The following is a 14,700-nucleotide window of genomic DNA, read 5'->3' on the forward strand; positions in this document are numbered from 1 at the left end:
TTTGCTGCATGAAAACACACAGCTTCCCGCATCACAACATCCTTTGGTACAAGACATCCATGTCTAGTACAAAAGGAGAGAAAGGCAGGATATGGCAGCAGGAGAGTGAAACTACCAAGATTCTTAACTTTTCTATCAGGGTACATAAGTAATTTTAAAATGTTGCAAGTCTTTCAAATATCTCAGCCGTGAGGCAATTATGTAATTTATGGCAGACACACAAATATTGCAAAGTGCTGATGTGACTTAGTAAAGATAGATTTCCTTTGACAGTCAGATACTCAAACGTTTTTTAGACTAATTTATTAATCAATTAAGTTAAATTGACCAAAAGGCAAATGTGGCTTTAAAAACAATCTCCTAAGAATGTTTTGGGGTCACTTTAGACATCACTTGTATTTTGAACTTTTTTGGATTTTACCAACTAGAGGTTACGTGTTGCTGTGACTGGTTGAGGCAAGTGTATTCAAAAACATTACTGTTAAAATTCTGTGTAATTCAATGACTCAGAGTAATGTCCAGTCATGGTTCTGTGTAACAGATACTGATAAACACGACTCTCTGGTTAAAGCTTGTTGTCATTGGTGTTTCTCACTGAGGTCAGTGAACTGCTTTTGTTCCCACACATTTCTAAATGGGTAAGTTTGACAAACTCACATATGTGCTGACAGCAGCACTGGTTCCCATTCTCATGTTCTCACACCTCTAAAGATAGGTCACCAAAGGTCACACCAACCTTCTGGACAAAGGACAACTATTGGCCAACTTCAATCTCTCTTAATGACATACTGTTTTTCCCAGTCAAAGTTTTTCCACAATCATAACATAAACGTCTCCTAAACATAGTGTGTCAGGGTTGGGGTTAGAGGTAAGTATTAAAAGATTTGAGAACAGCAGACATGAAATCCTGTTTTCAGACTGAAAATGTGTGCTCTTGGATTATGGCAGGAAAATTCCTCCATATTCTTGCAGTTATAATACCCTTCTGTGCTCCGGGAAAAACGTGTTACACGGCAGCAAAGATGAGTCCAGTATCGCAGGTAAAAGCACTAAAAGATACCGCAGTGAGTACAATTATTGGCAGCTCTGATAAAGAGGTGAACACATAAATGGTTGTCATAGAGACGTGGCGACCCCAAAGTGTCCCTCGTTGCCACACTTTGCTACAGTGGCTGTATGTTTTGGATCATTTCTATCAAAGATGAACTGGTCAGGCTCTTTGTGGACAATTCTGACCGATGGATTTTATTTTCAGAAGACTGTAGCAAGGTTCTAGTTTTGTCACAAAACAACTATTTTGCTTCCAATACTATACCAATATCTTCCAGCGTTTGCCAATACCAACATCTACCTGATATATCAGCATGAATCATACATACTTTAGTTACTTATTTTAATGTGCAATGCTTTAAACGGCTTGATCAAGTGAGAATTACAGAGAATTACAGGCAACAATAATAGATATGAGAACAATCTACATAGATATGAGTCACAAGATTAAACTGTAATAAAAAATATACATATTATGACCAAATTCTGAGATTATGCTTCTACAATAAGTTCTTGTTGGTGTTGAAACATTTTTACTGGGGTGCCAGTAGTTGCTGTTGATATTGACACTATATTGATGTTAAAGTAAAATAACCAGTCACCACGTTTTGATTATGAACTCTCCCTAAGGACGTGAACGTTTTTAACTCGTAAAGAAGCGTAACTAACAAACAAATGCATGCAAAAAAGATGTGGCATTTTCCTGTACAGCGTGCATTCTCACTGATCTTTCAAATCTTGCACTGTGTTTTCACGTACTTACCCCCGTCTTGCATCACTATCCTGTGTGAAGATTAATCCCCGCAGCTTAATGGTTAATGTGAAGGCCTGTGGCATTCATTTGCAACTAAACTAGCTTTCCATTCATAACAGGTAAAAAAAAATGTCTTCTAAAAAGAACAGAGCTTTTTGCTGTGCTGCATTAACGTTTACTTTTTCAAAATATAACAGAAAGTAAGAGAGAAATCACACCAAGAGGAACAAGTCTAATCGATCTACAAAGGATAAATCCTGGAAAAAGTGAGTCTTCATGGTTGTTCGGTGTGGCATAGTGATGTTATTTCAATTTAATTGTACTCCAATAGGTTTAATTACAATCATCATGTGTGATCTAACTAAACTCCAGCAACATGTGTTTTTGCTGAGGTGAGAGTCCAGAAGGAGGAAGGGAAACAAAAGATAGGAAAGCAGGGTGGAGCTAATGGCAGGGAAGAAGGAAGGAAGCAAGGGAGGGAGGGAAGAAAGGGAAAAGAGAAGAGGGTTTGGGAGGGGTGGAAGAAAACGAGGCGGAGGGCCTGTTTGTTTTCGCTGTAAAATTTCATTCCGGCCCAATTTTATCAGGGAAGGAAAACACAGGGGACCCCGCTTCTGCATCTTCTCCACCGTTCTGCTGTTCTCTGTTTGTTATCCCTGTTTGAAGAGGCAGGTGGACGCCATCCGCCCACGCGCGCGCACTCAAACACGAGCCGTGCGCTCCACATTTTCAGCAAAGCAGGCAGAGACGGATGAAAACTTAAAGGGACATTGTTCCGGCATAAACAAGCTTGCACACACGCAGACGACGAAGCACCGACGCCTCACCTAAACACAAGAAAAAAAATCGTCAAACGTTCACCACAGCTTTGAGCGGAGATGCGGGAGGTGTCGCCTCGCAGATGCTTGGCAGGCTGTGTTGAATCGTTCTGTCAGTGGGTGTGTGATGGCAGGAGTGCCACTGGGCCTGTGGTTCAGCTTATCTGGGTTTTACAGACTTAACCACCCCTCATTCTACATCCCCCCAACGCCACTGGTTTTACAATGCAACAAACACAACCTCAAAACACACCTCGTCTGACTCATCCATGTGGTCAAGGTCACAGCTGAGACCAGATCTCGGGAAATCCATGAAAACATAGATTTAATTAGGCCCGAGCAGTGAAAGTATACTTCTGTATACTTTACTTTGTGTTCATTCAGTGGTTTTTTTGTGTTATTCTCTGGAATTTCAACATTTTTCGCACTGAGTCGTGTTACAGAAGTTCTGCACGGTAATTTAACTTGCCTTTCAAGTTCAAGAAAATGAGGAACGCTTCAAGAATTTGCATGCCATCCTTGTGCAGGGGCCATGCTAATCTTCTCTGTATCATTCCAATTTTATTATATGGGTAAGGGTTAGTTTAGGGTTAACCCTAACCCTCCTGTTGGAAGACCTGCCACCTTCCAACAGGAAGTCACCTTTTTTTCCGCTGGATGTCTTACTTTAGTCATATGGTTTTACAACTGTGCCGACTGACAGAACAACATGACAATGAATCCTCTCAACATTGTCTGGCGACTGAACCATGTGGGTGTGGCAGAGTGGCAAATTTCAATCCCTTATCGTTGGCATACAGTTGGCTCTAAATCACACAGTTTTCATCCGATTTGCACCAAACTGGATATGTCTGACCTCTGTGAACCTCTAAAGAGCCCAATTCTATTTTTTGAAAATTTTCTCATGGGCGCCCCCTAGATTATTCCAACAGTTGTGTCTGCTCCAAATTTTTTGTGCATCATTCAAACTGGGTGGTGATGCTGCTGGTCCCATGGTCATTGCTAGGCCGGAGCGGCGCTGAGGCTTTACCCCTGTCCTCATTGTGTGAAAAAGCAGAGGTCATTGACCAAAACTCTTCAAACTTAAGCACTCATTTATTTGCTTTAAAATTTGCCCCAATCAAAATGAAAAATATCTAAAAACAAGTTACTTTTTAGGCTACGTTGAGTGTTTTCTGGGGTTTATCTTTTTGTGTGGCCATATGGGAATAACAACATTTGGGGCATCTGTGTAGCTTCTCAGAAGCTTCAAAAATGTCTCCTGGAGCCATGGACTAAACGACACAGGAAGTCAGTCATTTTGGATCAAAGCACCCATTTTGTCTCTTTTACACATGTATCTATGCAAACTCCTCCCACACCTTTTGACATGCAGATAGCAGAATCACTCAGCACAGTCTTGAGGCATTGGAGATGAAAAGGTGTCAAAAGCCTTTTTCTGCAACAAAACATGTGGGAGTGGCAAAGCCTCAAAGTCTGACCATTTGCCATAAAACAGGGTGGAATAACTCCCACACACAAGGTCCCAGCTGTATGAAACTTTCTGTGTGTCATAACAGACCAGCACTCATCATAGTCACATGGTCAATTGGTGACATCACTTTAACATTGCCTCCTTCTATCTTGCCAGTCAACTATTTTGCTGATGATGTTGTCGTTTTTACACTGACTCAGAGATCTCAAACTGTCTGGTGGCAGAACATGGTTATGCTGCGTCTGTCTCTGAGCTCTGATTGGTGGATAGACCGTGTGGGCGTAGCAGAGCGGCATCTCGCGATATTGCCGTTTTCCGTACTGTTGGCACTAACTCGCCGATGAATGATCTGACTGGCACCAGACTGGATATGAATGATGTTCGTCAACCTCTGAAGAGCCGTTAGGATAACATCGGAATCTGACTCCACAGCGCCCCCTAGGTTGTTTCAACAGCTATATCTCCCTGATACATGAGCCGATCTGCACCAGATTTTGTGTGCATCATCAGGGAACACTGCACAACACATTGGTGAGTAGATTGATGACATCACTTAGCTCCGCCCACTCAGAGATGAAACTCAGGCTTATTTTTCAAAACTATGAACACCTCCTCCAGCTTTTTGTTTTGCATGACATGAAGTGGAAACTTTGTCCACCAACAGATGATAATATGTTTCGCACCCAACGAAGTTTTCGCCATCAAAAAGGAAGTGACAACTCCTGTGTGTAACATTGGAATTCACTCAAACTTTCAAGGCTTGCTCGTAGATTTAGACTGAAGGCAATATCAAAGCCCCTGGTTAGGAAAATTTGTTTTTGTGACAGTCTATATCCTTCTGTGTTGTCTTTGTGTTATTCTCCAGAATTTCAACATTTTTCGCATTGAGTCGTGTTACAGAAGTTCTGCACAGAAATTTAACTTGACATAAAGTTCAAGAAAATGAGGAACGCTTCACGAATTTGCGTGTCATCCTTGCGCAGGGGCCATGCTAATCTTCTCTGTATCGTTCCAATTTTATTATATGTCCTAGAGAACTAGGACACTAGCACACTCTCTCTGAGCAGTATTTATACCTCTTTCGCCCACCTATTTCTTACTCATGGTTTTACTTTCACTATCATAACAAAAGAAGGCCTCCAAACATGAAGATCTGATGCTGAATAAACTTTTACTTCCTACCTGTACCTGAGTACTTTAAAAATTAATCCAAACTGTCCACAAATTTGTTGTTCATTCTTGTGACCTGGACTTTTTTATGCACAGATGCATGATGGGTAATCATGGACTCCATTACATCAGATAGAAAGTGAACAGCCAGCTGAATTCACAAGAACCAGAGATTTGACAACATATGGCAGGCTTAAAGCTCCCCCTGCCATTAACTGTGATAATAAAACACAAATATGAACACATTAAAATCTATGATAAAACTGAATGAGGACTACATAAATGAGGGAGAAATCCGATCTGCTCCGGTTAGACCAAGGCATACGATGTGTAAATCTCTCCTGTGCCCTGTTTGTCCAACAGATGGCAGTCATAAATCAAAGTCCAGAGTAACCCTGCAGTTCTTATTAGTGATCTATAGGGGGTATCTAGTGTCTAGCTTAGCACTAGGATGTTAGATTAGAACATACTCCATGTAGAGAGAAAAAACCTATGTAAAAATCGTTAAGTCTTTTACAAAAATCCTTTCATAACTCTTGACTTTCAAAGCCTCAAGGCTGTGCTGACTGATTTTGAAGCCTGGATTTCAGAAGCTGTAGGAGGAGTTCGATCAGATACTCCTCCTACAATCATCTGATAAAAAATGGCCGACTCCCAGATGGTTTTGACCATAGCTCCCAGAGACTATTTTGTTGGTCCTAACATCCTAACAAGATACACAAGTGTACTGGTAAAGACAGCTAAAAGACTAATGATACCATGATTGTTGGTCAGAGTATGGCTTCAGGCTGTTTTTTAAAGTTTTTTAGGGGGCACTATGGTGAAATTAGGCCACGCCCACCAAATATTGGACTGCATTCCCGTCGGGGCATGGACAAGGTTCGATCACAGTGAGTTTCGCTGTGATAATAAAACACAAATAAGAACACATTAACAGGGCTGAAAAGATTCCTCGAGTGATTCGAGTACCTTGATTATTAAAATTCCTCGAGGAAAATTTATATGCCTCAAAATTTGTTAAATTATATTTTATCATTTAGCGCACCGTGTTCCGGCCGAGTTATTACGACCATTAAGACGACCTCGAATGGTTGCCATGGGAGATTAAAAGATTTCTCAAACATGCATGAAAGAGTTAAAGCAACACTCCAGGTATGTTTTTGATAAGGGAATAATACAATACCAGGATATAAAGCTCAAAAAGTCATTCATTCAACAAGATGTCCGAAATAATTCTGAGATTTTGATCTGACAGCATCATGCAGCCACTGCAGAGTGTACATTTGATTGGGTCAAAAATATTTACAGCACAACTCAGACTAGATTTTCTCCCATAAATCCAACAAACTGAGACCATCTTTCACTTTCATGTTTTTAGTTTAGTCACTTCCTGTTTCCTTTGAACCACTGTAAGGCAAATGTACCTAGAGGTATAAATAAAGCAACAACCTTCCTGGAGACTGCAGAGAAAAATCTTTTTTGATAAAAAGTTGTTTATTTTTAAGTAATCTGTAGCGTAGGCGACAGAATAAAATTAACTCATTGGGTGTGTGTCCTTGTGTATCTCTTTGTTGGGATGAGTAGAGGGTGTGTGTGTGTGTGTGTGTGTGTGTGTGTGTGTGTGTGTGTGTGTGTGTGTGTGTGTGTGTGTGGGTGGGTGGGTGGGTGGGGGGGTGGGCGATATGTCAACATCTCGAGGGATCTTTTGATCCAGGTTCTTCAATCTTCTCTTACACACAGACATTCCAACTATTAATACTTCTCCTCTGATCTCTTTGCGCCTTACGGCCACAACATCTCTCTATCTCAAATAGGAGACGTCTTGAAAAGGATCTGAGCCACAGTCTTAAAGCGTTGGCAAAGCGGCGAGACAAAGGCAGGATTTTCCGTGAAAGACGTGGATTTGGAGAGTCATACTATCAGCATGTGGCAGTAAATGAGGAACACAGGCACAGAAAGACGCATCATTTCAAATCAAAAGCCATTAATGCAACAAGCCAGGGATGCCAAGCTTTGTGGCAGCCCCACCAGGAATAGCTGACAGCCTCCTTTATAGAGTCAGACAGCAGTACTACAACATTACACAAGGTGGCAGCAAACAGAGAGAGGTTTCTTAGACCATTAATGACAATGTCTGTATTTTTTTCAGAGTTCTGGGTCCTGCTTTATGCTCGCTTCTTTTCCCTGTACAGCATGCATTAGGTGCCCTTCCACTTAGTCATCCTTTGTCCAGATGCACCTGGACTCTCACAAACACACAGTTCCAGTTAAAAGTCACAGTAGAGTTGGTCAAACTAAACACGGTAACATTTGTAATTGTGGGACAGAAAATACTTATTTTTTTCTGGCATTCCACCCTAACACCTTGTTCCCTCTCCTGGCCATAGTTCATTAACGGCGACCTTTGGGTATTTCATAACTCCTTTACAATCCTGCTCATGGTGCATGTTGATAAAACAAACTTGGGTCCGTGTCCAGCCTTTTTGATAATAGTTTAAACACAGTTCCATGTGTTTAAACCTTTCTGACGTGTGGTAAAACAAGGCAACTAGCTATTTCCTTGTAGCTATGGTCTGACTCATGACAATCAATACACACCAGCCCAACTTCAATGGGATGTTCTCTCATTTTTGCCAATTTCAGTAACAAGTAAGTGAAATCAGCCCATTTGTCATATCATGTTTGTACCTGAGGGAAATGGAAATTTGTTGACTGTGATCAACAGGTAAAACTAAATGATAATTTTAGAATGCATAAAATACATTTCTATTAACTCCTGCTAATTGGCTCGGTTTGGGAAATGCAGCTCAGAGGAGGAGCTTTGTAGAAATAGGCAGCAGTTAGGCACCCACAAATGGTTGCCATAGGAGATTCAGGGAGTCCTCAAAGATGCCTGGATGAGTTACAGCAACACTCTGAGTATGTTTTTGATGATGGAATGACATTATAACATGATATAAAGCTCAAAACAGTAAATTTTACATAATAACCCCTCATTAATTCATCTTTTTTTGTCACTATGAATAACATTCAGTGTTCTTTATTTTCCATTTATGGATGAAATCTAACCTACAGTTCAGACACATTAATATTCTTAGTTGTCTTAGTTAGCTATAAAGGAAATAAAATAGTACAAAGTGTACAAAAAGTATAAAATAGAAAATTGCTAAACAAGAGCATGGAATAAGTACACAATTTGAAACACAAATACTTGGTATATTTAAAAGGTTAAATGTATTGCACATTTCCTGAGACATAAAAGCCTGTTTCATAGATGGTAATAAACCACATCATACAGAACTGGTGAATGAAAAAAATTACTCATGTAAAATAAAAAATAAAAAAAGGAAAGAAAAGTAAATTGAAAATTCCGAAGCCGATTTTTAAAGGAAATTGTTCCTTTAAAAATTTGATCTCTCTTCCAACCCTGTACTTTTTTTCTGAGACAATTGAGAAAAAAAAAATCCGACATCAATCAAGTTCATTTACAGTTGAAACAATTTTTCTTGTCACAGTGTGAGTGTTCTGCATTTGAAATTAAAGGTCGCCAACCGGGCGCCGTGATATCCCGTTAAACTTGTGAGGAACAATAGCTCTGCACCATCCTAGCAGCTGAACCGCGTTAAACCTGAACAGCTTTGAAATATTATGACTTTCAGCAAATGTTAGATAGCATAGCAAATTAAAGTACATTTGAACAGATTTAGAAAAATCAAAAAGCAGTGACACTTTCTGCCACTTCTATCCATTTATTCATGTTTCTAATATGTCTGTCCTTCTTGTTCTCCTATAGATGTTCGCAGGAAGTCGAATCCTTTCCCCGCTGGCACTAGATGAGAGAACTGATACACCATGAATATATCAGAGAATTCACAGAAGTAAATGCAGAAGTAGGTCTATTCAAAAAACTTTCTTTTACTACACTTTTTATTATAAAATTGCTAAAAAAATCATCTGGATTTTCTCCAGGTATTCCTCTGACACCAGAAAGAAAAGGAACAATCCGGGCACTGAAACAACTGTTGTAAAATAGGCAACAAGTATCAAAGAATCCCTGAATTACTATTCTGATTTAGAAAATTCCATCAAATTTCCTCTAGTATGTGTACCCCTCCTCTTGTAAACGAGTGCTTTTCAGTTTCCATTAGAAAAACTCAAGAGTCTGAAATCACCCCAAACCTCCTACATCGTTTTTGCTCCATTCTTCACTTGATTTTACCTTGCAGTAACAGAAAGAAAATCGTCCCCAGCGATATTAAACGACACATTTCTTTGCCAACAGCTAGCTTGCATAATGACTGAAGTAATTCTGCTTGAGCGCTTCAGCCATAATAGCTGAAGGTGAAATGTGTTTTAATGCAGTGCTAAGGCTGAATAACCACCGTCTACAAAAACAGTGCATAAGTACATTTAATACGTACATCAACTGCTTTATTAGCTACACTTTGCAAATAATATTGTTGGACCCTCTTTAGCAGCCAGAACTGTATTAACTATGCAATTACATATATATATTGCATGCATCACTTATCACAAATTAATATTGGGTTGACAGACAGAAATGGTTTGGACTTCTCCCTTGCCGTTTCTCTGTCGGAGGAAAGAGGAAGCTCCGGCTCCCCATGCTGAAGGGACCCTTTTCAGTCAGCCTTCAAAGGGAATTGACAGTGAAAGGTTTTAATAGTTAGAGCCAAGAGCAGAAACAGATCGGACTGACACAAGCAAGCACATTCTCCACAAAAGAACATCATTTACTTGAGTAATACTATAAACGTGACTCAACGTTTGTTCTATTTTTGTTTTTGGGCATCTGCAACTGAAAACATATCTGAAATTTACGGCGCGGTGCCTCAGTTTTAGAGTCACTTTTCTATTCTTTCTTACTACGTTTCAATCAAAGCAAACAAAAATGTACATTTTTTGCTTTTCTTTTTACTTCATTTAATAATGAACGAATTTTATAAAGCTTTATGAAAAAAGTTAGACATTTCCTGGGATAAATCAGCTTTTTAATCATATTCTAACTTATTGAATGGGTGTGTATGTGGAAATGTCAACATTTCACATAAAATAATGCATCTATCTTTTTTCCAAACATTTGGTGTTTTACTTTAATTTTAAGCCTGATAATAATACTTATTCTGTAAAAATTACAGATTTTCTGTAGTAGATATCAAAAACTATATAACAATACGTTCTATTTCAAAAGCTCATTGGATATTTCTAGCTCTAAAATTTTCTTTAGCCTAACTGAGGGCAAAAATGACAATTCTGACTTCTTCCCATAAAGTACAAGTAGAGTAAAACACCACATTTAGTTTTCTTTTAAATTACACCCTAGACAAGTTTCTAGTCCATCAAAAGACACTTGAAAGACTCCGCACTCTGAAATGCACTTGGATCCCATTTCTAATACTTATGGATTTCTCTCTTTTTTATCTTTTTGTTTTGTTTTGTTCTTGATCTGCCTTTACTAAGACTACAAAAGGCAACTTTTATCAGCCACTTAAGGGACTAGACAGACACATCTGACATCTAAACAGGCACTTTGAGGTGAGCACCACATATTGCCACAGCAGTGCTAATATTATTACAATGGGCTGGTAAGAATCTTCAAAGAAGTGGAAGTCTGACATAGAAAACCAGAGTTGTTCCTATATTTTACAGCGACGTCAACAAGAGCCACATTAAGCGGATAAACCAGTCCTTATGAATAATTGACGTCCCTCACCAGATACACAAGCAACAGCCGTCCACAAATAACAGATATGTAAGCTGACATCACTAGATGTCTCCCATGAGCAACACCCACAAACGGCGCAAAGGCAATCACACAAAGAGCTAAATGATTTACTGCAGACCATGAGCATTTCCTGGTCTGCGGTTTAAGCCGCTGTAATATACTGGATACCGACTCATTGTCGCCGATTTGTATATTTATGCCAGCATTTCCATATTCATGCGATTTCACAGTGACATCAGGGGGATTTGATTTTGTGGCGTCTTAGAGAGATTTCTCAAGTGGAACACATTTCTAACCCAAATTCAGCATCCTCATTCGCCCGAGCCGTATGAATTATGAAGGCATACGGAACGTGGTGATTTCTTGAGAAACACCGCAGTGAAGAGATCAAAATGTCTTCTCCCTTATGCTCAACACAACATTTTAGCAGTTTGAAGGGACAGTATTGTGTAAAGTCAACTTTTTTGAGCTTTACCTCATGTTGCGATGTTATTCCCTCATCAAAAACACACCTGAAATGTTGCTTTGATTTCTTCATGCATGTTTGAGAAATCCTTTAATCTCCCATGGCAACCATTCAGCTGTGCAAAACGCCTGGTTGGACCTAGCTCCGCCTTCAAGATGCACTTCCTCCTCTAAGCTGCAGTTTCCAAGCTTCCACCTCACAGACCAGCTCTCCTCTGCGTCTAACCCCCAATTCAGCTCCTTCAGACTAGCCAGCAGCAATTAGCAAACTGCACATCAGCTGAACTCATTACATGAGCTACTTCTCAGTGCAATAGTGGTAAAAACTTTGTTAAAGAGTGAATAGAGGAGCCATGTTGAGATGGCTTCCTGAAGGTGGAGTTTCTTAAAGAGACAGAGGCCAAATTCCCAGGTGTTAAATGACAAAGTGAAATTTCTTTTAAGTCATATTTGATATATATAGCATTTTTTAAACTAGAGTTAACATACAGTACATGGTTGTGCAATGTAACAATGTTTTAATTCTGTTTTATATATTTATGAATTGGTGCTTGTATGCTTTGTTTTGACGTTGTCTATGTACTTTTATATTGTTCTTCACACTTGAAATGCCTCACTGGCTGCAAAACAAATAAAGGAACTGAACTGAGCTGAACAGGTCTGACTGTCGGCAGCTGAGTTCAACAGAGTCAACATAAGTTGCTGTAGAAGCTCAAGTTTATTACTGCAGTAGAAAAAAAGTTGTTAAAGATATTAAGTGTCACAGTCTGCTGTACAAGTTTTAGTCTCTTTACTGATCAGTATAAAGTCAGTACAAGCAATGGTCCAGGAGTTATCCGCGGCCGCAGCTTCGGCTGATGAAGCCTAAAGATGCTTATCTGACACGATCCGAAATGGAGCGGTCAGGTAGCCCAGATGACAGACCTATTGCATGTTTGTGTTTACTTTCCAAATTTTCATGCTCACAACCAGGAGATGCCAGATCAGATGGTGAGAAGAAAAATGCATTTTGAATATAGACGCCATAGCTTTTTCTCCAGCTTTGACAAATGAACTATTAAATATTTTTGGATCTGTTTTTAAGGGAAACATGCTGCTCAAGTGGATCAAGGGTTTTGCTCAGACATTTTATTACGTGCAACTTTATATAGAGGAGGTTAAACTAAAAAAAAAAAGTTGTTTCTTTTAAATAAAAGAGCAAATAAGATTGAGTTTCTACATCTTTAGGCCATTTTTGATGTGTTACAATGTAAAGAATTTGGGCATCTGTGGTTTCAAACATTAAAGTGAAATGTGACGTACAGCCTGTGTAGCTTCAAGCCAAACTGATGACAGACTCTGTATGGATTTTGAAATAACATCTAAAGTGCAACAATGGGAGATAAATTGTTACAGCCAGTTCCCTTTGGGTAAAAGTGTCTTTTTCGGTGATCCCCATTTCCTCTGCCTTGTCCGTGTCAAAATGCAGGCGGTAATTTCCCGTCTATACGGGCCTAAAGCTGTCAGACAGTTCTTATTTAGCTGAAATGGAGTGAGGGTGTGTTTGCCTGTTAACAATAAAAAGAAATACGCATCAATGAAGATACAGCCTCTTGGTGATGGTACGTGTCCAGGCGTGTAGTTTTAACCAAGTATTTTTGGTCTGGTTTCTAGAGCAAATATCTTAGTACACTTGAAATAAGTCAGAACTAACTTACAAAAAACTTTCCAGCTAGATATAGGAGCTTGTTTTTAAGCAAATAATCCCTTAATACTGATGATACATTGGTAGGCCTGTCACGATAAATTTTCCTGGACGATAAATTGTCCCAAAAGTTATTGCGATAAACACTAATATTGTTGTTTTGAGAGCATTTTAATGCAATATAATGGTACTGGCATGATAATGTAAAAACACATTTTTTAAGATTAATAAACTTAAACTCTAATGAACATTTAACACTGAAACTGGAAGACATTTTAAATATCCCAAATAAATAAACAAAACAACAAACCAAATGGATTATGAAGTCTCTGTAAACAAAACTGTCTTTCAAAGAAAGAGCTAGTTGAGACCAAACCACCAGATTCGACTTTTGTTGTCCAGTTATTGGAAGAAAGAGGGAAAAGAGAAAAATGATAAATCGTGTAAATGAAAATCATTAAGCTTGTTTTAATTTATCATGTGATTAATTGATCTATTGTTTATTGTGACACGCCTATCCATTGGCAGATATTTTCACTTACAACAAGATATTTCTCCCATGTTAGAAGTGAAATAATCTTCCAATGGAATTAGTACTTTTTCCATTAATATTAAGGAATTATTTACTTGAAACAAGCTCCTTTATGTTGCTTGTAAGTTAGTTTTATCTTGTTTCAAGACAACAAAGATATTTGCACTAAAAACTACACTAAAAACCCTTGATAAGGTTTTGTATTTTTGCAATGATATCTTCAGTTGTGTCTACTTCCATGTCATGTTTCTACTTTCACATGTTTTATATCACATTGCTATAACCTGGCAAACTAAACGACACTTTACATATTTCATTATGTGGCAACAATGCAAGTTACTGTACCATTGGGAATGGTACTTCTCAAGGTAATGAGATACATTATATTTCCTGCCCCTCAGGCACAGACCAGACAACAAAGCGACCGCATTTCCATGGAGCTCGGTGATTAGCCATGCTGTGTAAAGAACTCTCTCTTACCTTGCGTCACATGTGAGATCCCAGGTGGAGAACTCATGGTCACTAAGGTTAGCGACCGCTGCAGGAGCTTTTGACCAGACGCCGTGACGTTTGATGGCGACCGGCTCGTGACCAGCCTCCAGTGAGGGCAAATGGCTGCAGCAGGTACCCATTCTTCACACAGAAGAAAATAAAAAAGCTATAAAATGTCCAGATGCTTGGTCTTTAACCACTTCCGTTGTCTTTGCGCATCTTCCATTTCCTAAAGATGTAATACTTCCACATTCAAGCAAGTCAGGAGACCTTAGAAGAAGTGCTTCCTTTACATTTCATCAGTTGTTTTGGCTGCTGTCGACTTCTCTCCAGTCAGAGCGGCTGATGTTGGAGTTGCCTGGCCCTGACAGCCTTTACCCTCCTCCTTACTCTGACAGAAGTCTTTCTGTCTCCCACCACCCTGCAGTCCACAACATTGTATCAACCATCTTGTTGTTTGTCTCAGTCGCCGTTTGTATTTGAGTCCTTCAATCCCTCCTTTGTGAGCGCCCTTTCAG

The 14,700-nt window shown here is 39.3% G+C and overlaps 1 protein-coding gene and 2 non-coding genes across 7 annotated transcripts in view; all 3 read right to left on the minus strand.

Annotated features, from left to right (window-relative positions):
- The window catches only part of LOC102225561 (pleckstrin homology domain-containing family A member 7-like), a 137,023-nt gene that overhangs the window by 100,865 nt on the left and 21,458 nt on the right, over positions 1–14,700 (minus strand). Inside the window, exon 1 of one of the 5 annotated variants that reach the window (XM_023350254.1) lies at positions 14,171–14,539. The exons of the other annotated variants lie outside the window; for them this stretch is intronic. Within the exon in view, the coding sequence (XP_023206022.1) occupies positions 14,171–14,322 (152 nt within the window). The 5' untranslated portion in view covers positions 14,323–14,539. Of the gene's footprint in view, positions 1–14,170; positions 14,540–14,700 lie in introns of those variants that run through there. 5 annotated transcript variants of the gene reach the window in all.
- LOC111606595 lies at positions 3,105–3,218 on the minus strand. The gene has a single exon (XR_002752131.1). It is a non-coding gene; the product is annotated as a U6 spliceosomal RNA (small nuclear RNA).
- Positions 5,035–5,140, minus strand: LOC111606593. Its single transcript, XR_002752129.1, has one exon. It is a non-coding gene; the product is annotated as a U6 spliceosomal RNA (small nuclear RNA).

The sequence above is a fragment of the Xiphophorus maculatus genome, chromosome 2, assembly GCF_002775205.1.
Source record: "Xiphophorus maculatus strain JP 163 A chromosome 2, X_maculatus-5.0-male, whole genome shotgun sequence".
NCBI classification, from domain to species: domain Eukaryota; kingdom Metazoa; phylum Chordata; class Actinopteri; order Cyprinodontiformes; family Poeciliidae; genus Xiphophorus; species Xiphophorus maculatus.